The sequence below is a fragment of the Lynx rufus genome, unplaced genomic scaffold, assembly GCF_022079265.1.
Source record: "Lynx rufus isolate CCGP_SWC_20201006 ecotype Redwood Valley unplaced genomic scaffold, mLynRuf1.p SCAF_2, whole genome shotgun sequence".
NCBI classification, from domain to species: domain Eukaryota; kingdom Metazoa; phylum Chordata; class Mammalia; order Carnivora; family Felidae; genus Lynx; species Lynx rufus.
Window position 1 is genome coordinate 136,198,862 of NW_025814834.1, and position 27,061 is coordinate 136,225,922.

The 27,061-nt window shown below is 36.6% G+C and overlaps 2 protein-coding genes across 11 annotated transcripts in view; one reads left to right on the forward strand and one right to left on the reverse strand.

Annotated features, from left to right (window-relative positions):
• Positions 1 to 25,514, forward strand: part of DPH5 (diphthamide biosynthesis 5) — a 55,988-nt gene extending 30,474 nt beyond the window's left edge. For 3 of the 10 annotated variants that reach the window (XM_047083411.1, XM_047083410.1, XM_047083413.1), the window contains exons 6-8: positions 1,160 to 1,199; positions 2,638 to 2,741; positions 5,191 to 6,439. In XM_047083411.1, coding sequence (XP_046939367.1) covers positions 1,160 to 1,199; positions 2,638 to 2,741; positions 5,191 to 5,396 — 350 coding nt within the window. In that variant the 3' untranslated portion in view covers positions 5,397 to 6,439. Of the gene's footprint in view, positions 1 to 1,159; positions 1,200 to 2,637; positions 3,250 to 5,190; positions 6,440 to 6,943; positions 8,682 to 16,174; positions 16,340 to 18,195; positions 18,472 to 19,975; positions 20,119 to 22,442; positions 22,601 to 24,939 lie in introns of those variants that run through there. The other 7 variants (XR_006962707.1, XR_006962709.1, XR_006962708.1 and 4 more) reach the window with 7 other exon arrangements.
• Positions 22,214 to 27,061, reverse strand: part of SLC30A7 (solute carrier family 30 member 7) — an 81,178-nt gene continuing 76,330 nt past the window's right edge. The window contains exon 11 of the mRNA XM_047083409.1: positions 22,214 to 22,924. Coding sequence (XP_046939365.1) covers positions 22,877 to 22,924 — 48 coding nt within the window. The 3' untranslated portion in view covers positions 22,214 to 22,876. The remainder of the gene's footprint in view (positions 22,925 to 27,061) is intronic.

A 27,061-nucleotide genomic window follows, 5' to 3' on the forward strand; every position in this document is an offset into this window, starting at 1 on the left:
GCAGGTACCATATAAAGGAAGTCTAAGTCTGTTAATTGTATTGCAGGCCATTTTCAATAACTGATATGCATTTTTTCTTATATGTGCTAGACACGTGGAAAAATTAAATAATGATATTTCGAACCTGAAAGGTACATTCACCACTGGTTCCAAGAACATTTACAAATACTTACAAGGGCTTAACCTCTGCTGTACTTTCCTAGGAAACTCTTTAGTCTCCTTCATAAGAAAAACTTTGATAATCACTTAGGAAAGCTGTAGAAATCCAACAAAAAGACCCTTCAGTTGCAGTGTATTTATTTTTGCAAAAGCAGACTTTGGCTGAACCATTTGTTTTTAGCATGTAGAACAGGAAGCAGCTGTTGCTCTTGCTGTTGTATACTGAGTTCCTGTGAGGATGTGGAGTGATTGTGCTTTTTTACCTTTTACCAAACTGTGTGGCTGAGCATCAGTGATTAAGAAGTAAAAAGAATCAAGGATTTGTGACACTTGCATTTCAGGCTTCATGAGAGCAGAGATTATGTGTGTTCTGGCCTCTGTGGTAGCCCCATACCTGGCAGTCAGTGCTTGGGAAAGCGCTGTTTATGAATATTGGGTATTAAAGGGTTTATTTACAAGTTATTAGACATGTCTTAACCATTCACAAGAGAGCAAAGGTTTCTTTTCAAAATGTGGTGAAAGTTTTCTGTTACATTACATGCATTAAAGCTTACGTTCTAGTGCCTGAAAAAAATAGGTTAAGAATAGGAACATAAGAAGACTTCTCAGCTGGGTCTGTGTACTTACCAGCTAGTAGAAATGAACACAAAGATTTGGATTAGCTGTTAGGTAGTGTATATGCCAATATTTATCTAACTCTTTCCTGTGTCTTCTTTTCCAAGAGGAAATTAGATCCTTTCAGGATGGTCTTAGGGCCGACCTCATGTTTGTTTTCTAACTAATGACCTTTACACACCACAAGCTTCCATTCTTCTGTATATTTCTAGAAAAAAGTAGATGGATACAAGTGTGGCGGAAGAATGACATGAGCTCTGAAATTAATATTTTGGAGACTTGACAAAAACGCTTCCCCCAAATTTAAATAACTCTACCGAAGTTGACACACGGGGTTGTGGATAAAGTAGTTAATTAAAAGAGAACTATTTTTCACTTCCTACAGACATCAAAGTAAAGGAGCAGTCTTTGGAAAATCTAATCAAGTAAGTTCTTATTCTGAGAATGCTTATGTCTGTTTCTAATTCCTTATACAATTCTACTTAAAGGACATGGGTTCTAAAGATTGTTGAAAATTAGCTTTCCTTAACTGGTAAAAATTAATCACCTCATCTTATGACGTGAAAAGCAGTGTGATGGAGTGGAAACAGCAATAGATCTCATGGATTCAGGACCGTGACAGTGGTTGACACCTAATAGGCACTCTGTAAATATCTGTGGTGTGAATTAATGAATTGGTGGTCAGAAGAAGACGTGGATTTGAGTCCTGAGTCTGCCTCTGGTTATGTGCTCTTAGGCAAGGTACTTTGGTTTCTGAGTCTACTTTGCCTCCTATGTGTGATGAGTGCTAAAATCCTTTTTTTGCTTATCGAGGCAATGTGCAGTACAGTAGCTACTACCCACATATAATTAATGAGCGCTTGAAAAATGGCTAATGTAATTGAGGAACTGCCTTTATAATTTAATTTTAATTAATAAAAATACTCAACTTAGTTATTAGAAAAGTATATTTGGAGTAACTTCACTGTGTAAATCTTTTGCAACCATGAATTTTATGAAATTTAAATACAGATTAAGTATTTCCAATGAAAATTTAACACTTGAATTAATGCTATAAGTATGAAATAACAGATGTCACAAACTTAGTACAAAAATAATCTCTTTAATACTTTTTATAGGAGTAAATGTTGAAATATAACATTGTGGATATAGTGGGTAAAATAGTATTGTTAAAATTAATTTTGCCTTTTTTTTTTTTTTTACTTTTGTTAATATGACTACTAGAAAATTTAAAACTCTGTGGTTTGCATCATATTTCTCTTGGACAGTGCTGACTTTGAGAATTTTTTGGGGAGTCAGTAAGATAATCTGTATGAACTGTTTTGTAAGCTATGAAAACAGTATTTTTATTATGATCATGGGCAGATGTGGTAGGCTTTGAGGTATCAGAAGTAAACATATCTAACCCTCCAAGATTTTTAGATATTTACCACTTTAGTTTACTTTTCTTAGAGAAAGAAGTGAAAAGAGGAATATGTGGTTTAAACATGGTAATAAAAATGAACACGATAGAACCTGGTTAAGCCAGGATCTAGAACAAATTGCTGCTTAATTTGAACTGTTTTTGCCTGGGTTATCACTTTAAATAAAAGTAACTTTGATTTAGACATTTATCATTAAGTTGTTGGACTTTTATTTCTGCCAGCATTTCGGGGAGATCAGAGGACACTTGAAGTAGAACAATGAAAAAAGCTTAAACAATTATGGTATTCATGTTTTAGTGTATACTTAAATGGGTAACGTGTGAATGCTTCAAACCATGTAGACTGTGGTACCTGAGGATTCCTGGGGGAATAACTGCATTAAAAATGTGTTATGTAATTTCATGGCTGAGGACAGTGGCATCTAGTTTTATATTTACAGGGGAAGGAAGATCTATGAACCTCCTCGGTATATGAGTGTAAACCAAGCAGCCCGGCAGCTTCTGGAGATTGTTCAGAATCAACGAGTACAAGGAGAAGAGCCAGGTACTCAAGGCCCTAAAAGGGTTCTCATGTTTCCCCACTGCTGTACTGAGATGTGCACATGGTATAACTTCACACACACCCCCCACTTCTGAAGTGAGGTTCAGTGTGCTTGCATAGTACTTTTTCTTGTCTTTTTTTTTTTTTTTTTTCAGTTTTCACTTAAATTTCATAGGCTAAAAGTAGTACTGAAGGAAAAATAATGGAGTTCTTCCTAGGAACATTAATACCATTCAAGAAAGTGAGGATTTTTCACAAGTTAACAGTAAATCAGGTTTAATGTAAACATGTTAATAAATACATAGGTAAAATGCAGAACTTCCTTTTTAGCCTAAATTTATGGTAAGATCTATCCTGCAAAAATATACTTATTCTGCTTTTTCTCTTTGTTCTCACTGAGACTGGGAGTAGTTTTCCTCAGGATAAAAACAAGAGAATTTATCCTTATATTCATAATATCTAGACACAGTACGTGGTATATAATAAAATGTTTGTCATCAGTAAATCTTTATTGAGAGATTCTTTTTTTTTTAATGTTTATTTTTACTTTGTGTGTGTGTGTGTGTGTGTGTGTGTGTGTGTGTGTGTGTGTGAGGCAGTGTGAGAACTGGGGAGGGACAGAGAGAAGGAGAGACACAGAATCTGAATCAGGCTCCAGGCTCTGAGCTGTCAGCACAGAGCCCGATGAGGGGCTCGAACTGAACAGACCGCAAGATCACGACCTGAGCCAAAGTCAGACCCTTCACAGACTGAGCCACCCAGGTGCTCCATTTATTGAGAGGTTTTTAAAAGAACTTGTCATTATATTCTGTTGTAAGTTGCTGACTGCCTTTGAGCACCAATCTCTTGATAGAAAAAATACATGAAGAGATTCTTGAATGACTGTTGCTTATTTTTTTTCTCATTAGTAGGTCTCGTTAAAGTTATGAAACAAATAATTTGCAAGGGTATTCCATATCCATAATTTTGTACACTTAAGCCTAAACTTGCATGCCTGCTTGTCCTTGTAGATATCATTGTCCCATTTTTTAAACATGTATTTCTTTATTTTAAGAGAGAGTGAGTGAGCAGGGGAGGGGCAGAGAGAGAACGAGACAGAGAATCCCAAGCAGGCTTTGCACTGCCAGCTTGGAGCCCACCTTGGGGCTCGAACTCACAAACCATGAGAACATGCCCTGAACTGAAATCCAGAGTCAGACACTTAACCACCTGAGCCACCCAGGTGCCCCTCATTTGCCCCATTTTGATCATTGTTCAATCAAGACAGCTTTCCCAACTAAACAAAATCATGAAAAGGTCAGCACTTAAAAACATAAGTAATGTCATTATGCCCATTATTTGTTAAGGGCTCTGTAGTTTATTAAATACTTTCATGTCTGTTATCTCATCCCTTACAACTGCCATTTAAGAAAGATAGTATTATGTTTTGAAAAATGAAAAGAAAACTAAAGTTTGACATAGGTGATTATGTGGCCAAGCAAAAATTCAAATCTGTGTATTTATCTCATACTCCTCTTGTTTTTCTAATATACCTTGGTCACTGGGAACATATATCAAGCAATTTATTAAAAATATAGGCAGGTTTGGAGCACCTGGGTGACTCAGTCAGTTAAGTGTCTGACTCTTGATTTCAGCTCAGGTCATGATCTCATGTTTCTTGAGATCAAGCCATGTCAGGCTCCACATTAAGCATAGAGCCTGCTTGGGATTTTCTCTCTCTCTCTCTCTCTCTCTCTCTCTCTCTCTGCCCCTCCCCCAATCTCTCTCTCTCAAAATAAATAAACTTTAAATATTCATAAGTGCCTTAAAAAAAAAATATATATATATATATATATATATATATATATATATATATATATATATATATTTGGGCAGATAATAAACATTGTTCACTCAGAAGCTATATAAAGACAAATGCTGGGGCACCTGGGTGCTTAGTTTGTTAAACGTCTGACTTCAGCTCAGGTCATGATCTCACGGTTCATGAGTTTGAGCCCTGCATCAGGCTCTGCGCTGACAGAGCAGAGCCTGCCAGAGATTCTTGTCTCCCTCTGTCTCTGTCCCTCCCCTGCTCATGTGCACATGTTCTTTCTCTCCTCTCAAAATAAATAAACATTAAAAACAAAATAAAGACAAATGCTAGTCAGTTGTAAAGAGTATGGATATAGGCAATTGTTTATCAAATCCTGAAAACTTAAACTAGGGCAAGCCTTTGGAATTCCAAAAGGGTAAAGTTAGGAAGAACTGCTTTATATGTCAGGTAGTGCATATAATTTAGAAAAGCCTTAGGTAAATCAATAGATAATTGGTCTGTAATATGTGACTAAGGAGATTTAAAATATTCAGGGCTTCTTTAAATGTACTTTTGGTACTAATGTTCATTTTAATGTTGGACAGGATAATGCAATTGCTGATTTGAATGGCAGTATCTTTTTCTTCTTCTTCTTAATAGCAGTCACCGAGAAGACACTCTGTGTTGGCTTAGCCAGGGTTGGAGCTGAGGACCAGAAAATTGCAGCAGGCACTTTGCAGCAAATGTGTACTGTGGACTTGGGAGGACCGTTACACTCTTTAATTATCACAGGAGACAACATGCATCCATTGGAGATGGAGATGCTAAGTCTGTTTTCCATACCAGAAAATAGCGCAGAATCCTAAAGCATTGATGGAATGGAAGCATAGACATTTTCTATTGTTAGATGTTAGTTTCAGTCATATATGCACATACCCGTATTTGTATAATGAACAGTTCTTTTGGTGTACCTAATAATTATAAAACAAGTGACCAAGAAGAAAGATCTTGACTCAATAATACTTAGTTTCCTGTGGCAGTGAGTTTTTTCCTTATGACATCATCATCTGTTGCTGCTATTTTGGTGATTTTTGAGGATGTACACACATGGAGCAGACCAAGCCTGAAAACTTGCGGACAGATATTCATATTGTTATTTAAAAGCAGTTTTTACTTATGAAATGAGTTTATACGATGTGGAACTTTCTTCTTTTTTAAAAGTCAGCTGTGCTGACCACAAGATGAATTGTCCTGACAGTAGTTGGTATTAGTGCTTTAAGCAGAGGTGGGAAGAGTAAGTACCACCCAACCGTCCTCTTACTTAAAGCTCAGCTGAGTACATGCCACAAAATGACATCTTTCTGAATTGCCTTGTCTTGTTTAGCTGACACTCTAATTATGTGGTTCATATTCTGCTGTATTTTGGAGGTTATATAATTGTTGAATTATAAATGTTCAGCCAGCCATGGACAGTTGCTGTTTGGTTTTAAATAGCATCTTTCACATCCAAGTGGACAAATGGAAAACTTAATGACTATAAAATATGGCTTAAAAAAATTTAAGTTTGAAGACATTGGGTTAGGCAAGATTTGTCATATCACTTAACTCAGTAATATGCCACCGTATGTATGTAAGTAGTCACATTCTTTTTCCTAGTTATAAACAGCTCTGCATTTATAATATTTCATGACTACTGTAGAGTCTTGTACTTTTTGTTCATAACAGAAATAGCTTTGCTAGATGCTAGTTTGGTTGGTCTAACTCTAAATATTTCCATGGCTTAATCAACCATAGCTTAAATTTTGTTAAATTCATTGGAAGTTGAACATATACTTCCCTACTTCCTGGGAGCATTAATTAACAAGAGATTATTCTTATTTCATTTGAGATAAAAGGTATTTTAAATATATATGAAATATTCTGTTTTTAATCTGTTACATAAAAAGGGAGAGAGCCAAGGACATTTAAGTACCAGTTCTGTGTTGTTTTCTTCTGAGGCATTAAAGCAAGCATTGAAGAATTATATAAGGAAGGACTTCTGGCTTTGGTAATGGTGGAATAGCTTGTAATGTACAAGCCCTCCCAATTATATAAACTCTGGGAAAAACATAACTGTCTGAAGACACTGGGGAATGACCAAAAGCAGGCTGAGAACTATACTTATATATAGCTTTTTCCCTCAGGCCATTCCCCAGTCTGTCTGGTAAGGGATGGCTAGAATTCAAGAGAAGGCTAGAATTCAAGAGTCTTATTGGCTTGAGGTGTCAGAGAAATTGGGGGCTGCTAGAGGAGCTGTAAAGTGAGGAGGAAATTCTAGAAGTGGAGATGGCACTGAAGGAGGAGCCAGCCTTACAGTCTGTATACGAATCTCCTCTTAATTCTTTGGCTAACTGCTGAATTATGCTTTGTACAGGGGAAGACTCCATGAACCTGGTGGAAAGCCATAGCTGGAAGGCTGAAAAATCTGAGCAAAGTTTGTTGCTCTGTATTGCAAGGGAAAACAGTTTTGAGTTTGAATCCCGTCAAGTTAGAAGGCTTGGTAAGCACTTTAGGCTTTCTGTCAAATCTCTAGAATGGCTGTGTATTAGAAGAGACCATGCCCAGGACTAAGGATTTGCCTAAAACTAAAGACAAAACCTTTAACATAATGTAAAATCAATCCTCCATGAAATCAAGGTGATTAGTCCATAATTTAACTGCCTGCTGGAACAAATCTTAACACTTCTAGGGCATGATAACAAATTGAGTCTCTTTAGCATATCAACAGTGACTAGGAACAATAGTTGTAATGAATGTATATAGATGAGTGCTGTCAGAGAAATGGAAGCAAAAACCCAAGTGGTTGGACCTAACAGCAGAGTGCAGATGACAGGTGGATAGAAATTGTCCTGATGAATAAAGGCTAAAAAATAACTGGAAAGAAGAAAACAGCACACTGCTTCAAAGTCATGGGGGGCAGTATTCAGCAGTCCAATGCATATGTAATTGAATTCCCAGAAGGAGAAGAGAGAGAAAATAGGGCAGAAAAATTATGAGTAGGTTAAGATCAAAATTTTCCCAAGTTTGGTGAAACTATCAGTACATAGATCCAGTAAGCTCAGTGAACTCCAAACAGAATAAATGTAAAGAAAACAAGACCTAACACATCATAGCTAAAACTGATGAGAACCAAAGATAAGAGAAAAATCCTAAAAGCAACCAAGAGTGGTAGTCGGGAACCCACTACACACAGGGGAGCAATAAATGTTGGGCTGCTTCACCTCAGAAACCGTGGAGGTCATGAGACAAAAGAAGGACATCTGTAAAGTACTGAAATTAAAAAGTAAAACCAAACCAAATCTTATCAGTCCAGAGTGGCAGAGTTCTTACATTTTATTTAAAGCAGCGGAATACTAATTGTAGACTGATCAGGTCTATGTAGGTTATGTATTAAAATCTTTTGGCAACTGCAATAAAGAAGAAAGGCAGAAGTAAAAAAAAAAAAAATTAGAGGAATTAAAATTGAATACTGAAAGATATATGATTCATCAAAAAAAAGGCAAGAAAGGAGGAAATATAGGTATAAAATATATAGGACAAATAGAAAAATGGCAAAATGATAGACCTAAATTTAACAAAATCAGTAATTAGTTAAATGTAAACCAAACACTCCAATTAAAAGAACTAGATTTTTTTAAAGGTCCAACTATATGTTGTCTATAAGAGAGTTAAACTTTAAGTGTAAAGACACAAGATGAAAGTAAAAGAATGGGGGAAAAACAGACTATACAAACAGAAAACAAAAGAAAACAAGTGGCTCTATTAATAGAAGATAAAATAGACTTCAAAAGGAGTATAATGGGGATAAAAAAGGACTTTTCATAAAGAAAGGATAGTTCATCAAGAAGACAAAATCCTAAAGGTATATTCCTTGAATACCAGCTTTAAGGTACATGAGGCAGAAACTAATAAAAGGGAGATACAGCCATATCTACAATCAGAGTTGAGGATTTTAACAACCTCTTGGCAACTAATAGGCAAAACATTAGCAAAAATACTGACAGTTTGAACAAAAACCATTTGCACTCAACTGATACTGAAAGATCACTACACCCAATAGTGGTAGAATAGACCTTATTTTCAAGCATGTATGAAACATTCAGCAAAGTAGACCATATGCTTGGCTATTAAATTGAAAGTCACCAGGGGCGCCTGGGTGGCTCAGTCGGTTGAGCGTCCAACTTCGGCTCAGGTCACGATCTCACAGTCTGTGAGTTCGAGCCCCGCGTCAGGCTCTGTGCTGACAGCTCAGAGCCTGGAGCCTGCCTCGGATTCTGTGTCTCCCTCTCTCTCTGCCCCTCCCCCATTCACATACTATGTTTCTCAAAAACAAACATTAAGAAAACAATTTTTGAAATCACTATCACTAACAAAAAGATGTCTAGAAAAGTCCCAAATATTTGGAAATAACATTTATTTTAACTGAATAAAAACAATCTTAAATATGAAAATTTGTGGGATGCAGGTAAAGCAGTTCTTAGAAATTATAGCTTTGGAAATCTATATTAGAAGACAAGTTTTAAAATCAATGATATGTTTCCATCTTAGCTAGAAAAAAAAGTGTATAAAAACTAAGTAGAAGAAAGGAAATACTGAACATCACGGCAGAAATCAGTGAAATAGAAAATGGTCAAACAAATGTTAACAAATGGTTAACAAAGCCAATGGAATGTCAAAGATTTTGAAAGCTAACAACAGTAAAAGTTGCAAGGATATGGAGTAACTGAAATTTGCCTGCTGTTGGGAAGAATATAAATGGGCATAACTACTTTGGAAAGTAGTTTTCAGTTTCTTATAAATTAAAGCCATGAACTAGTAAAATCAGTTCTAGGTATTTACCCAAAAGAAATGAAAACATTGACAAAACAATTGCATAAGAATGCTTTTAACTTTATATATTTATTCGCTTATAGCCCCAAACTGGAACCAAGCCATGTGTCCCTTAGGAGAATAGATTTTAAAATTTGCTGTATTTTACAATGGAATATTAATTAGCAATAAAAAAGAATGAACCATTGACTCCTACAACATGAATTAATTTTAAAAACATGTTAGCATCGCTTCTCGGCCTTTTGGCTAAGATCAAGTGTAAAAACATGTTAGCAACAGGGAAAAGTAGTCACAAGAAAATAGTATTTGCCCATGGAGAGAATGAAGATTGACTGGCTGGGGGTAATAGGGAACCTGAGGTAATGGAAATATTCTGTATCTTGATTGGGTGTTGGTTGTATGGGTATAAACATTTACCAAAATTCATTCAAATATATACATTTAGGATCTGTGCATTTTTCTGTATTAGGATTGCCAGATCAAATAAAATAATCCAGTTAAATTGAATTTCAGATAAACGTGTTTGTGTGTACATACACAGAGGTGTGTATATATATATTCAGAACAAGTATGTCCCATTCCGTATTTGGGACACATTTATACTACAAATGATTATTTGAAGTGAAATGTTACTGGGATCCTTTATTTATTTTATTTTTTTTTTATTTTTGCTAAATCTGGTGACACTATTCTGTATGTAATTTCACCTCAATTTAAATGAAATTGTAAAATGAAAAATGTGTATTATTCATCAGCGGAAAAAGGAACAATACTATTTTTGGTCTGTCATGAAATCCCAGTGTTTGGTAGTTAAATTAGAAACACCTGACCACTACATTCATTTGTTTAGTTTTTAGCTCTTTAAATTCTCAGTGAATCCACCCTTATAATCTAGACACAAAAGTTTCATCACCAAAAAAACTTCTTCCCACTATACCTATATATTAATGCCTCTACCCACCCACTTCTTACCAATTATAGATATAGATATAGATATATGCACATACATACATACGAATGTTAAAACATTCACATTTAGGTTTTTATGTGACATGAGTTTTAATTTTTCTGGAGTTAGATAGGAGTGGGATTCCTGGTCATATGGTAGATGCACATTTAATTTCACAAAAATCTTCGAAAACGATTTGCAGAGTAGCTCTATCATTTTGCATTCCCACCAGTATTATGAAAGAGTTCCTGTTGCTCTGTATCTTTGCCAGCATTTCTTACTGGCAATATTTTCTATTTTAGCTATTCTGGTAAGTGTGTTGTGGTATGTCATCATAGTTGTGTTTTTTTTGTTTTGTTTTGTTAATATATGAAGTTTATTGTCAAATTGGTTTCCATACAACACCCAGTGCTCATCCCAAAAGGTGCCCTCCTCAATACCCATCACCCACCCTCCCCTCCCTCCCACCCCCCATTAACCCTCAGTTTGTTCTCAGTTTTTAACAGTCTCTTATGCTTTGGCTCTCTTCCACTTTAACCTCTTTTTTTTTTTTCCTTCCCCTCCCCCATGGGTTTCTGTTAAGTGTCTCAGGATCCACATAAGAGTGAAACCATATGGTATCTGTCTTTCTCTGTGTGGCTTATTTCATTTAGCATAACACTCTCCATTTCCATCCACGTTGCTACAAAAGGCCATATTTCATTCTTTCTCACTGCCACGTAGTACTCCATTGTGTATATAAACCACAATTTCTTTATTCATTCATCAGTTGATGGACATTTAGGCTCTTTCCATAATTTGGCTATTGTTGAGAGTGCTGCTATAAACACTGGGGTACAAGTGCCCCTATGCATCAGTACTCTTGTATCCCTTGGGTAAATTCCTAGCAACTACTGGGAAGAGGAAACAACCAACAAAACTAAAAGGCAACCAACGGAATGGGAAAAGATATTTGCAATTGACATATCGGACAAAGGGCTAGTATCCAAAATCTATAAAGAGCTCACCAAACTCCACACCCGAAAAACAAATAACCCAGTGAAGAAATGGGCAGAAAACATGAATAGACACTTCTCTAAAGAAGACATCCGGATGGCCAACAGGCACATGAAAAGATGCTCAACGTCGCTCCTCATCAGGGAAATACAAATCAAAACCACACTCAGATATCACCTCACACCAGTCAGAGTGGCCAAAATGAACAAATCAGGAGACTATAGATGCTGGAGAGGATGTGGAGAAACGGGAACCCTCTTGCACTGTTGGTGAGAATGCAAATTGGTGCAGCCACTCTGGAAAACAGTGTGGAGGTTCCTCAAAAAATTAAAAATAGACCTACCCTATGACCCAGTCATCATAGTTTTAATTTGCACTTCCCTAGTGGATAATGATGTTAACCTCTTTTCACATGCTTATTAATCATTTTTGTATCCTATTTAATGAAGCATCCATTTCATGTCTTTTGCCTACTTTTAATTTGGATTGTTTTCTTATGGTTAAGTTTTAAACATTCTTTACATATTCTGGACACAAGTCTTTGCCAGATACATGATTTGCAAATATTTTCTCCAAGTCCATAGCTTGTCCTCTTATTCCCTCAACCATGTCTTTAGTAAAAACAAAAGTTTTTCATTTTGATGAAATCAAAATAGAGAGTATCAGTATTTTCTTGTGTGGATCATATTTTTTTGTTACAATGTCCAAGAACCCATCATCAAACTGAAAGACACATACATTTTATCCTATGCTTTCTTATAGTTTTGCATTTTACATTTAGATCTAGATTTAGAGTTAATTTTTGTATGAAGTGTAAGTTTTAATGGAAAGGATCCTTTTTTTTTTTTTTTTGCATATAGATGTCAATTACTCCAGCACCATTAGTTTTTTTTAAAAAGACTCCTTTCTCCGTTGAATTGTTTTAGCACCATTGTCAAAAATCAGTTGGCCATATTTGTGTGGATCTTTTTGCTGTTGTGTTGATTTATGTCTCTCCCTTCTTTGATACCACACTGTCTTGATTACTTTAGGTTTATGGTAAATCTTAAAAATAGGTAGTGTGATTCCTCTAATTTTCTTCTTTTTTCAAAACTGATCTATTCTAGTTCTTTTGCCTTTCCGTATGAATGTTAGAATGAACTTGTTGACATCTGTAATAAAACCCATGAGATTTTGATTGCATTTATTTGATTATGATGCATTTAGGTGTGGATATTTTGGGGTTTGACCTTTTTGGAGTTTGCTTAGCCTCTTGAATCTATAGGTTAATGTCACCAAATTTGGCAACTTTTCAGCCATTATTTCAAATATTTTTCCAGCACTGTCTGGTTCAGCACTGTATGCAGAATCATTTCTTTCCAGGACTCTGATAACATGAGTGTTAGACATTTCTTATTGTCCCACAGATCTCTGAGCTCTTTTCCTTCCTTCCTTCCTTCCTTCCTTCCTTCCTTCCTTCCTTCCTCCCTCCCTCCCTCCCTCCCTCCCTCCCTCCTTCCCTTCCTTCCTTCCTTCCTTCCTTCCTTCCTTCCTTCCTTCCTTCCTTCCTTCTTTTTTCCGGCTGTTATTCTCTGCCATTCAGAATAGATAATTTGTTTTAAGTTTATTGATTTATTTAGTAACCTCTACACCGTGTGGGTCTTGAACTCACAACCCCAAGATCAAGAGTTTCATGTTCTTCTGACTGAGCCAGCCAGACATCCCTAGAGTGGATAAGTTTTATTGATCTGTCTTCAAGTTCATTAACTCTTACCTCTACTGCATTTGCTGTTGAATCCATTTGTATGGTGTTTTTAAATTTGAGCTACTGTTCTAATACTTCCATTTGTTTCTTTTTTATATCTTCTATTTTGTTTTAATATTTATTGCAAGATTATTTCTGATGGCTTATTCAAGTATTTTTATAATAGCTGCTGTAAAGTCTTTCTCAGATAATTCCAATATTGATGTCATCTCAGCCTCATCTATTACTTTTCTAACATAAGTTGAAATTTTTGTGGCACTTTGCAGGGTAATTTTTGATTATAGTATGGACATTGTAAATATTATTTTAGAAGATTCATTCTAGATCTTGCTTAGATTCTATGGAGAATGCCAGTCTATTTATTCTAACAGGCAGTCAACCTGGTTAGGTTCAGGTTGCAATAACCAATCTACCTGTGGTCTATGGTTCCAGTGTCAGTTCACTTTTCAAGGATTGCGGTTCTCTTTGGATCTATTTCAAGTTTGCTACTCAGTGTGGGACCTAGACAGTCTGGGACCTAGTTGATTGGATAGTTTAGTTCTGAAGGTGTTTTGGTATGCTGAGTAGGAGCAGATCCGAGCATCAGTGACTTGAGCATGTCCCTTGGGGTTTGTAAACAACTTTATGAGATTGCTTTCCTGTGCCCCTCCCATTCCATGACCTCTCTGCCACTTCCTCATTTTCAGTCCTCTGCCAGAAACTTGGGGTTCTAGTTACTCTATTCTGTTGCTGTCTGTCTCAGAGCTTCATGATTGAGCCTACATCCTGACCCATGTGGAGGGACAGAAAGAAAAAAAAGCAACAGGGGGTTGCTCTATGCTTTTGAAACCACAGGTCTAGGAAACAGAGAAAAATTCCCTCCTCTTGCTGGTAGCTATTGTGGATTTCCATGGTTTTTGGTCACCACTACAGAATTGCTTGGAGGAAGTCTCTGGAAGCCAATAAGAAGCCTTTGCTTCAACTATTATTATTACAAGTGTAGTAACTTTGTTTTGTTGTGAAGTTCTGTAGAAATCTATCATCTGTGTACAAAGTATTGCTCAAGGGGAAGTAGTATGATGCACATACAGGACAGATAACCCCTGTAAAGTTGGACAACAGTCTGACCTCACTTAATGCCTAGGGTGGGAAGAGTGATGGCTAATCAGATAGATATTTATCATTTTGGAAGTGGTATGTTATTTTCAAAAGTCCAAGCCAAATAGTAGGGTTTTAATTGATGTGAAACTGTACTAAGATTAGATATGAATCTGAATTTCATGTTTATTTATAGTGTCACTCTTTTAAAATACTGTTATCTGCCTACATTCAGGAAATACTTTCAAATGCTTTTGTTTTTTTTTAATTTTTTTGTTTTTAATTCTTTGATTTTAGCAGTGGCTTGCAGTTTACTTGACAGTGTATACAGAAACATTTTCCAAGGAGGAATTAAACTTCATATTAAATTAATCAATTTTCCCAATAAATTTTGATTGCCTAAAGTGTGCCAGACTCCATACATTTTGAGTATTATCTTACCGTTACCATTATTACTTCTCTTGGTTATAGAAATTTAGCAGATAACGTTGAAATGTACATTTAAAGTTAATAGCATGTGCTAAGTCTGAGATACGGTAGACTTTTTTTTAAACCCTTTTTTTTTTAACCTGGAAATAAGGCTGGATGAGCTGACAGATTGTTTGAATGAACTAGAATCTCATTGAAATGCTGTTTTCTTTTTCTTTCATTTATTTCCTCCCTCCCACCATTCCTACCTTCATTTGTTTTTCCAGAATGAAAAATACTGAATTGCTGTCATTCTATCTGCATGTTGGGCCTGCTGGTCTCTCCCTGTCTGCTCTTTCCCTGGTCTAGAGTGTTGATTATTTTGCTTATTGCCATGTTGTGGGTAATTACATTGAACAGGGAGGAGAGGAAAAGCATTATGAGTTTCTAAAGTTGTTCAGAAGAATTTGTATTTGATGAGCATTAGGGAGCCACTAGATTCCTGAGCTGGAGGACTGATACTGAAAACTGAGAAGCGCACTTAGTCTGTCAGTACAGTAACAGGGTGGCTTCTGTGGGGAAGGAAACAAAAACTCTAGATAAAGATGAGGTAGTGGAGTATTGTAGTAAATAATTTGCTTACACCAGTATATAAACAGAAGAGGCTGCTCTGAGGGCGTGGTGATGGGCCACTGTAGTTTCAGATGCTAATTCTAGAGAACACAGGAAAGGCAGGGAGTCCTGGCAGGTGCTCTAAATCTAGCAGGTCAAAGTCCAGGGTACAGAAGGGCCAACAGAAAGTAATCAGGAAGCCAGGGTAGGGGAATGTTTTCAGAATGCTTGGGCAAAAGTCTGATTCTGCAGAAATCCCTTGTACTTCCTGCCTATGGCCAGAATTGTGTTTGTGGTGATGTGGGGAGGCGGGGGTTGGGGGGCAGGGACTGACATGGAGGTGGCTCAAGCTGGGCATGAAAAAGACAGGAAGCTAGGTAGTCTCACATGCATGTACTCATCACGGACATCCCGGAATAAGGCAGTGGAAGTGGAAAAGGTGAATTTAAAAGATATCAAAGGAATGAAGGGAAGGATGTTGCAATAGGGAATTTAGAAAATGGAGGTGGCAAAAGCAGTGTTTTGATTTCCAAGCATTATGTAAGGGAGTCTGACAGAAACTGGTAGTTGAGAAGAGATTTGAGTGGGAAAAAAAATACATTTTTTTTCTTTGTTGATTTTGAGATGTATGAATGTAACCAGAATTAAGCCACGATGGCCTCTGATTAACTTCTAAAATATAAAGAAGAGCAAAGCCGTATCAGCAGGAGCTATGGAAATGGTTAGAAAGGACACATTAGAAGCACATGCAGACCACAGAAAAGGTGTCAACAGTAGACACACTAAAGATAAAGCCCTTATTACAGAACAGAGATTAATAGTAAAGAGGCTGCTTTAATAGACTTATGTGTGAGAAGGTGGGATGAGTGGGATCTTAGATTTTGTGGAGAAGTGATTTTTTTTTTTTTTTAACTGCTTCTGAATAGAGGGAAAAAATTTGGAAAGATAACAGAGGCTCATGTCTGGTTTTGGTGTTTATTTCTTGTAAGCTGATATCCTACACAGGGAATGAGGTGAAAGAACAATTCAGGGTTAATCCAAATATCTGGAAACAAATACTGTGAGATGGTGTTCATCAGGTAAAATAATCAGAGCCACAATGAGGACCTTCACATGTTAAGACCTTACCAATCTCCAAGCATCTCCTCTCTCTGGTGAGTTTTCTTGTTTTTTGGTCTTGAACACCATTCTTTAAGACTTCTAGAATTGATTCCAATACTTGTTTAGTTCACAGTGTTCCTTTCAATTTGTCAAACTAATAGACACAATTCAGGTGAAGGTTTTGAAACAAATTTTATTGGAAGAATTTTGTTACAATTGTTTATTCTTTTTAAATACATCTGAAGTTAAAATATATACATGAATGTCTTCAAGTAGAAAAAAGTGAAATATACAGGATGGATTTATTGTATTACACTTAGGCAAATCATAATTGTTCACTTTAGCATATTCAAACCAAAGTACAACAGTCTGAAATTTGACATTGCAATCTAGCCTTGTCCTCAAACATTTGTTTAGAAATGTTTTGATGCCATAATCTTCACCATAGGAATCAAACCCAAATTCAAACTTGGCAGGAAAAGACAGGGAGGTAAAATGTTGTAGGGGTATTTAGAATATACTGAGAAGGGATTTGGCAATTTTTAATTCACAGTATTTCTGATATAAAAAGATCCATTCTGTTTACTGATCAAACTCACCAATGTCGGGGCAAAGTATCAGTTGGGAAGAAATATCTCTGAAATTTTGCTATCAGAGGAAGCAATGGGATTACTTAGCAAATTCTTGACAGGATACTTCTAGTTCAAAACCAAATCTTCATTGAGGCTAACTAATGCATGATACGTGGTACATAAACAAAATTCAAATACTAAAATTAAAAATAAAGCTTTCTTTTCACTTAGTAAAAAGGGGAAATTTTACCGTGGCAGCAGCAATTAATTAAAAGAGATGAAAAATAAGAAATATAGAGAAGCTCTACTAAAATTTAAGATTTAGAGGGGAAAGGGGAAAAAAGGAAAAAAAGCTAAGAAATATTTAAACCACTTAATACACGTAGTGTTTGTTTTTTTGGAAGCACCTTTAGGATATACCACTAAGAGTTTTGGATAGTCCTACATATGGGGATAAATGAAACAAAGTATGTTATACACAGATCCTTAAAGTAATAGGAATATGGCAATTTTCCATAGAAACCAAGGAGGCAATGTGGTTTCTCATTTGGCAATACATAATGTAAAAATTCAAGTGACCCAGCTTCCACGGTCCCAGTTCTGCCAAATTCCTATCCAACAACATGGATAACATCTCTATACTTGGTCTACTGTTCCTGGATTAAAATTGAGAAGCAGCTCACAGGGTTCCTTGAAAAAAAATGGCCAAAGTGAATACAAAGTCACTTACTTGTGCAAAAATGCCAAAGAAAAGTTGAGGTGTCTTCTGTAATAATAAATTACTGGTTCTCTCTGTCCACAGCCCATACTTACTTTTGTATCCACTACCATCTACAAGAGTTACTCACTAGTTAACCAAACATTTACTGAGCATATAAGCTCGTGCTAAATTTGGGGATAATGGGATGGATGAAGAGACACTTTTTTTGTTGTTGTTGTTGTTTTTTTTTTACAAACTTGCCAATATTACCAGAATTGCAAATACTAAATTTTCAAAGCCTCAGGAAGAGTTCAAAGTTCAGTATTATTATTAAGCATAGATTGCTACTAATTAAGAAAGAGTTCTTCCTTGAAAAGGTGTCTGTACAATGTAATGTTGTAAATCAAATCCTCAGATCCCTCTCCAGCAGCACAAATTATTTGTACTTCTTGGAAGAGAATTCCCTCATCAATTAAGTTAACCTCTCTCTTAGCCAGGGTGAGTTCAGGTTCTCCTTACTCATACATAGGCTCTCTTCTGAATCCCTCCCTTTTTTAAGCAGCTTAATCTGAGCATTAGTAAAACTTTTTTTTTTTCCTAAAGATTTTGAAATACTGATTCTGATTATTCTTTTTAGTAAAGGGCCCTGCAGGGCAAGGAGGTGGTGCGAGGTGGCTGCACAGTTTAAATTCAGTGGCAAAGGTAGGAAATACGCATGAGAGCACTGAATGAAGGAATGAATTTAAGCAATGTATATGGAACTATTGCACCATAATCTATTTTGTCATGGTAATTGTTCACTGATTTTACTGGAGAGTCTGTTTAAGTCAGCTACAACTTCTTGGGTCTTTAAACCACAGCAGAATGAAGTACTTCATACAGCAGTCATCAGAAAAACACTGGATTTAAAAAGGTCAGTACCTTACCACTGGCTATCCCTCAGGCAAGTCATTTAAAGTCTCCCAAAACAGCTTCCTCATCTGTAAAATAAAATGCAGTTAAGAATTCCTTCCCCAGAGCTGGGGTTGGGGTGGGATTTGAAAATGCTCTATCAATCATAAAAGCATGCAAAATTCTTTATTGAAATATGAGGATTCCAAATGTGATAACCTGGAAAAGACCACACAAAGAACCTGACACAGAAATACTAATATACGTTGACCCCCAATCTTTCTGTTTTAATCTGTAGTTAGGAAATGGTTAAACATAAACCAAAAGATGGTCTCATCAAAAAGACTCCCATCTATTTAGCTTTTAACTATACTTCTCTGCAAATGTTTTTTTTTTGATACGTAATTTTTCATTGTATTTGTGGGTCTAGATTCTATGGTAGAGATCTAGATGACTAAGGCTTCTGGTGGATCATGTCTTGAAACCATCTTTTCCATTAATAAAACTTTTGGTGAGCTTCAAAGAATAACATTTATTTATTTTTGCCAACCTTCTTGTGAACTGTAAAATAATTTGTTTTGAAGATGGTAACAGAAAGAAAAAAGTTTAACTTTATCAAGGTAATGCTTTTATGTGGAAAGTAAGCAATTGAATATTTGGGGTTCAGGTAAGACCTCAAAAATTCACCCTATTGATTTAAAAAACTTGTTTGGTTCTGTATTTCATTTAATGCCCAATTTTGTGTGGCTCTGAGAACAAATATTAAAAACTCAAAAGCTCCCTAAGTAATAAAACTACCAAGTGTCAAAACTGAAATGGTATATATAACCCGTGAGAATTAGCCTAGTTTCTGAAAAGTACCAGCTCAGAGAATATAAACAAAATAAAGAAACTAAGCAATCCTTAAACTGGGTTTAGCCTCGAGCAATTAACAGAAAATTTCACTCACAAGTTAAAAGTATCCAAAAGCACAGATGTCATTGTATTTTAAAAATCAGGAACTGGTTTCATAAGAGTAAAAAAGTAAAAGAGAGTACAAAAATTATATTTTCCACAAAGAATATTCTAAACCTCATAATGAAAGTATGGAAATAATATTCTAAATCTCATAATTACTTATGAAAAACAAGACAATAAAACTCCATTTATAAAGTGCCTTAATGTACCAAAAATGGAGGTCAGCTTCCCTTTATTTACAAATGATTTTTCATCACATTTACAGAAAGGCAAATATTACACTGGAGAGGCAGCACAACAGAGTAGAAAGAACTTGACTTGGAGTCAGAAGACCTGGGTTCTAGTCTTGGCTTTGCCACTAATTCTCTCTGTGACCTTGAGTAAATGACAGCATTTCTGGGCTTCAATTTTCTCATCTCTAAAATGAGAGGTAGAATGAGACTGCTTTTAAGGACAGTCCCTTAGATGTAAAATTCTGTTACGCAATGAAATCTTTTTGTTCTTAAATCCCAGCATTGTAGGAGCATGCCACAATGTTAATAATCTATACAAAATTGATTATCCCATAGTAGGTAAAAACATCATAGAACTCTCATCAACTACATTTGGAGTCACTGACTGGGCTACTTTACAAAGGTGCACAAGTCACAGTATTTTGGTTCCTGGCATATACATGTAGGCTTTGAAGAATGCCGAAGCATCTAGATACAAGGTAAATCCCAGTGCCACTACCTACTACTTCTTTATGCCTCTGCACAAGACAGCTTGGCGACAATGAGAAGAATACGGAGCTACAGATTACACACTGCCCCTCACAAAAGTGCACAGGGAGTCAGCAAAATAAAACACACACAGTAAGCCCTTTGAGTAATATAATCTAGATTTCAAAACGCAAAACTAATATAGGTAATTTCAGTTTGGGGAAGTTTACCTTGCTAAGTAAACTGCCCCAGAGCAAAACAAATTTGTTCTCCAGAGAATATTTTGGTTTTTAAAAAATTGGCAAAGTTCTACTCAGAGATTCATCCCCCTTCCTTGAGCCCCAAGAATTACTTAGCTCAATAATAAAGACATCTCAAATCTTTAACAACAATCAGGTAACGTTTCTGAGTGGAATTATCTATTTTAGCAGTACACCTGTGCCAAAAACACAGATGAGACAGAGTATTTGTTATAACAGTATTTGTGAGAACAAATTTGTTTTTCACACTAATTTGTCCTTACTGCACACACAGGTTTAAGGACATTTAATTAAAGCATAAATGTAAATGCCAACCTGCTAAATCATACAAGCTGGCAACCTCTTGTAACAGGTGCAAAATTAGAGTTCCACATCAGTCTAATAATGTGTATGCTCAATGCCTTATCAAAGAAAATACATACGCATGCACTTGTGTATTGAGAATATAGTTAAAATGATGCAAAACTTCACTTGGAGTGGAGGGCTTGGTGAAAGGCAGAACTGCATCTGCAAATGCACTGGTCAGTTTTACAGGCCAGTGCAAATATTATCTCCACATGTGAACAATCAGTACAATTACATATAATATTAGTTTTTAAAGGCACACAACCAAAATTCCTGCCTTCATCTAGACTCACATTTTCCACAATATGCCAAAACCCACAGAACACCCCAGGCTTCTATCAGGCTTGGTAGTGGATGAAAACTTCCAAATGACTACTTAGACTTATAATGAAAAAGCAGTACTTTATCAGGACGTTTCCTTTTATACTTTCCCTCCTTAAACATCTCAACAGTTGTTTTCGTCAAACATATTCTGTTGCAGGAATTCTTAGCTTCAGAACTGCCTGGCAGTAAGTAGAAATGCTTTGAAAATACTGCTTAATCTGCAAAACGGAGACTGTCAACAACTCATAGCAATCTGCAGCAGTTTAGAAAAGCATAAAGTAGTCCAGTTTTCCTACTATAGTTCATAAACTGTAGATCAGAAATAGGGAGAAAGATACTCTATAACTTAGACAAAATAACAGCGATTTCTGCCCCATCAGTGAAAAAGTGCTTATTATTGGTTTACATTCTAAACAAGTATTTCCATCCTGCAGGGTTTTTTCCCCCAAGAATTCAGTTTTTTAAAGTTAAAAGGGAAGATACCTTATGATAAAACAAAGAACAATGGGTAAATGTCTATCCAGATCAATATTTCTTCATAAACCACAGAGAATCTTTGAGTGTTCAAGCACTTGTCATCTCAAATCACGATTTTATTTTTCAAATACACCAGAACCCAGAAATCAACTTATTTATTACTTCTAAGACACCTGTTTTATCACAACTGATCTGTATCTTCAATAGTTCAAACTCAATAAAATGTTGCTTTTAGGATTTCTGAAAGCAACTGTATTTGTGCAAGGCTTGCACAAGAAAACAAATTGTATGACTTAGCATTTGAAGAATGAAAAAACACAATAACATTGTCACAACCATTTCTGCCTTCACTCTACATTGCCTTTCCTTTCATTAAGAAAATCCATCAACAGTGAGGAGACATAGCAAAGGTTATCACAGACAAGTAGCTTTTAGAGAAATTTGGGATTTAGCAGATGTTTTAAGTTAGTCAAAACAACCGTCTGTAAAACAAATGCTTTGCAAAGTTTTGAAAATACAGTCCATGGAATAATGCAATGTGATAACTGAATTTGATTTAAAAAGCAAAATAACACCTGTTTTTTGATGAGGTAAAGCAGTAAGAGGAAACTTTTCATATATTTAAACCTATGCTGGAAAGACACGAAAAGACAATCTGTATACATCACTAACAAGAGTCTTCCACCTTGTACAGATTACAGAATTACCCATTAAAAAACATATGCATGACCTTTGATGGTACATTTTTATGCTGGCAAATACATTTTCTGATACAAAGGCACTTTGAAAACCCAATATGGTTTGGTTCATAAGTTTGCAAGGTACAAACAATTTTACAAACATATGATTATACTGAAGAACGTCAACAATCGTGACATTACATATAAAATGATTTTTTTCTTTTCTTTTTTTTTTTTTTGTTTTTTTAGTAACACTAGTTTTGTGGAAAGGAAGCAGTGGCTTCCATCAGCTTCAGTGAAGACATTCAGATGCCTGGAGGCCCATAGTCCGAATTCTTACTGGCTAGGAGGAGAACTGGGAGTGAGGGCATTTTTGAAATGGAAAAAGAAAAGAAAGGAAACAAAAACTAACATCCTGGAACAAAACTAGAAACCTCAGAAATCAAAATGGTTTGGAGGGAAGAGCACAAAAGACAAGACCAACAGTCCAGGAGGGACCCTCTTAACTCTGATCCCTCAGCTGTGAAGTCCTGGCAGAGCACAAAAGGCTGACGCTACCTGGTGTACTTGGAGCTGGGGATTTGTAGTGACGATTTCCGTCTTAAAAAGCTAGGTACAGTGTTTTGGATTGTACAGTACCAGAAATATTGGATCCCCCGAAAAGGACAATTTCTTTTCATTCATTACATGGCCGCAAAGTCAATCTGTACATAAAGCTGTCTCACTCCAGCCTGAAAAGTAAAAAAAAAAAAAAAAATTAGAAAATCAAACCAATAACACACTACACATTTCAGAAAATTAATTTAAAAAAAAAAAACTTTTTTTTTTTTTTTTTTTTTTAAAGGAAAGCATTACTTTTCTCTTCTGCCTCTGGAACAATAATTCTCTATTTTTCATCATAAAGGGCCAGCAATGTTACTTTAGAAATAAGCATAGTGACAAGTTGCAAAAAACATCCTTCATTTGCCTCTAGGGAAGAAAGCCATGCTACTGATTATAAACCATGTCCCAGCGAAATTTGGAACAATTAGGTTACCCGTGTACTGTTACTCTGCCAGAGAACACCATAGTGCTTGCTTAGTTGGCTACTAAAATCATAAATCGATCCAGGCCCCATCTCCCTGTGACAGATGATTAGTAAACACTTACGTATGACCATCTGTTGGTCATTTAAATACATTCTACTCCTCTCTTCCATTTTGGATATGAACTCACTATTCAAAGACTGTTCTCTAAATTGCCACTAGCTCTCCTACATTACCAATTTTTGTGTATTTGCCGCCTACAATTCCTTTTCTCTCTTCTCTTGAACACATTTCAGCTGAACTTTTGCCACCCACCACTTTGCAAAGCTGTTGGTCAGGGTCGCCTCCAAGGTGCTCAGACCAGTGCTCACTTGTCAGTCCTCTTAGCAGTTAGTCTATCAGCAAGGACACAGGCGATCTCCTCTCCTAACGAAAACGCTTTTCCCCTCTTGGCTTCCAGAGAATACTCACTGGTAACTTTTTACCTCGTTTATCAGTCTTCCTTAATCTCCTTTGGTGCTTCTTTCTCCTAACTTGGAGTACTAAGCACTAACTACCCAAAGGCCCAGTCCTCAGATTCCTTCTTTTTCTGCACTGTTCCCTAGCTGATCTCATCTAATGTCCAGACTTTCAGTTCCAGGTATATGCTCATCCTCCCACATTTGTATTTCCACATTGGAACCTACCAACCGTCTACTTGTCAGTTTCAGCTAGATGTCTGACAAATATTACAACACAGCCAAACTGAACACTATTGCCTCCCCTCAAAGCCTGGTGCTCTTGCATCTTCTACGGTTCAATCCTAACCTTAATGTTACAACTGAAAGACCTTTCTCTCACACTCAGCCCATTAGGAATACTGTTTGCCTCACTTTCAAAACACCACAGTCCCAGAATCTGACCACTTCACATCACCTCCAATTGCTGCCACTTTGGCATGAGGCACTCTCATCTCTTGCCTGGATTTGGTAATGGCTTCTGATCTAGTTCCCATCCCTCTGCCTTTGCCTTCCTTCGGTCTACGTGCAGCAGAACAGTGGCAGTGGTATCACTCCAGCACTCAAAGCCTACAACTGCTCATCTTCCTTGGTCCTTACAGTGGCCTACAAACCCCTGTGACCTGGTCCCAATTACCTCTCTGACTCCTCTCCCCTTGTTCCAGCTTCACTTGACCCTTCTGCCACTAACAGCGTTCCCTGAGATAACCATGTGACATGCTCCCTCTCCGGTCAGACACCAGTGAGGCCTACCCTATATAAAATGCATTCGGTTCATTTATCCAACAAGTATGCTCCCTACCCTTCCCTAACCCTGATTCCCCTATCCACAACACTTACCACCTCCTGACACATTATAAAATTTAGCATTTGCTATGCTGCTGTGTTTACTGTTGCTCACCCATTATCATGTGATCTCTCCAAAAAAAAAAGGATTTTGTCTTTTTTTTCACTGCTGACCTCTATACCTCAAGTAATGCCTGGCACAGAGTAAGTAATCAATAAATGTTTACTGGATGAACAGAAATTCTACTAAATTCCTTCTTTCGAATAAAAATAATTGTTTAAATGAAAGCATACAATAGTTTAAGAATTTTCTTGTCAGTACCACAGAATGAAAGGTAAATCAGAATATTAATGGAAAGGAAAAGAGCCAGAGTGGGGGATAAAAATCTATTAACACTACCATCTTGAGGTAATTTCTAGCATGACTTTATTTCCTAGCGTTCACGGCGGAGGGCTCTGCACGGCACTGATGGGTGTGTGGGAGGAGCAGGAGCAGGAGCGACTCTGATGGGATAAAACACTGGGGAGACCTGGAAGCTTCCCAGCACAGAACACCCTTCAGCTTTCTTGCTGCATTAAAAAATAATAATAAAATAAATCTTTGCTGCGGTCAAGTTAAAACTGTTATTCAAAATTGTTATTTGTTATTCAAATTTCCGGAAAATACATTTAATAGCAGCCTCTCCTTAAAGAGGCTTCTGGCAGAAAACAGAAGGATTTGGGGCTAACATTTAGAACAAACCTCAACTGTCTCATTGTAAAAGCGTCGATACATACCAAGCCTACTCATCTCACAAAACTGTTACATGTTCATCCAGTATTTGACAAATGTTTAATAAAGCCTTGTTCCATACCAGGCACTACTGGAAGGAACATATGTGAACATATAAGAAAGGATTTCATGTGCTATTAAAGTCTACGGAAACAAATTATTATGATTCATTCTAAGTAAGTGTATTTGATTTACTCAACCCAGATGGCCTCTGAAATAATAAAGGAACTCTTCTGCAAAATTCCCGTATGTTTGACCTTAAAAAAACAACTTCGGCCCAAATAACTGGCTTAATTTCTTGTCTCTTTTAACAAATTCTTAATGAAAGTAAAATGGGCAAACTAAGTTGGGCTCCTGTCACTAGCCCTGTCACTTTCCTCACTCCCAGCCCTACTACAGTGAAAATGGTAATAAGAAATGAGGTTAGCCCAAGGCAATAAAAAAAGAGGAAAAACAAAGAGGCTAGGTAAATTGATCTTTGCATAATCATGAGTTAATTACTCAAGCTTATATCTTTCCCCTGAGAGGCTACAGCTTTACATAAAAGCTTGGTCTAACAGAAGCAGTCATTTTGCTTCATCCAGCTGTCCTGAGGGGGACAGCCTCAAGTCTTCCAGCTTCCCATGTTCCTTTCTCCGTTTCCTTCAAAGTAGAGAGGCAGAATTGCCAAAGAATCCTACACTGAGTCATGTACTCCCTGAATGCAAACCAGGTTTTCAATACAGTTTACTCACCATAAAGAGAGGACAAATACTCTAGCAGATCAAAACAGGGCTTGGTTACATTAAAACATTCTACCACTGGGATGGCACCAGGAGTCATAGCCTGGCAGGGGATTGTCTTTAAAAAGTGAAAACTAGGGGCGCCTGGGTGGCGCAGTCGGTTAAGCGTCCGACTTCAGCCAGGTCACGATCTCACGGTCCGTGGGTTCGAGCCCCGCGTCGGGCTCTGGGCTGATGGCCCAGAGCCTGGAGCCTGTTTCCGATTCTGTGTCTCCCTCTCTCTCTGCCCCTCCCCCGTTCATGCTCTGTCTCGCTCTGTCCCAAAAATAAATAAAAAACGTTGAAAAAAAAAATAAAAAAAAAAAAATAAAAATAAAAAGTGAAAACTATATAATACTCATTGTATCTTATATCATGAGAGTAATATAAACCAGAATTCAGTCAACACTTTTTAAAACTAAGACTTATTTTTTAACACACATGCACTGCTAAGAAAATAAATGTTAACCTGGTGCCATAGACTTAGAAAATCCTCAATAAATACTCACTGTTGTGGAAAGACAAATGACTCAGATACTTTTAAAAATTAGGAAAGTAAACAGGAAAATGGCTACAGAAAATTCTGGTTTGTGTTCTCTACCAAATTCTACAGAAGCTTTCTACTTTTTAGTTTTTGAATATATAATATTAACTTTATCCTTTTATTTATTTATTTTTAAACATTTATTCATTTTTAAGAGACAGTGTAAGTGGGGGAGGGGCAGAGAGAGGAGACACAGAATCTGAAACAGGCTGCAGGCTCTGGAGTTGTCAGCACAGAGCCCAGTGCTGGGCTTGAACTGGCAGACCATGACATCATGACCTGAGCCGAAGTTGAACACTTAACTAACTGACTGAGACACCCAGCAGCCCCTGACTTTATCCTTTTAAACTGAAGTGTTGAAAACTGCCTTACTCTTGCATATAAAACTAAAGCATTTCAGAATTAGTGAAACAGCGAGTGAATATGATAAAATTATTTTTTAATTTTTTTTAACGTTTATTCATTTTTGAAAGAGAGAGACGG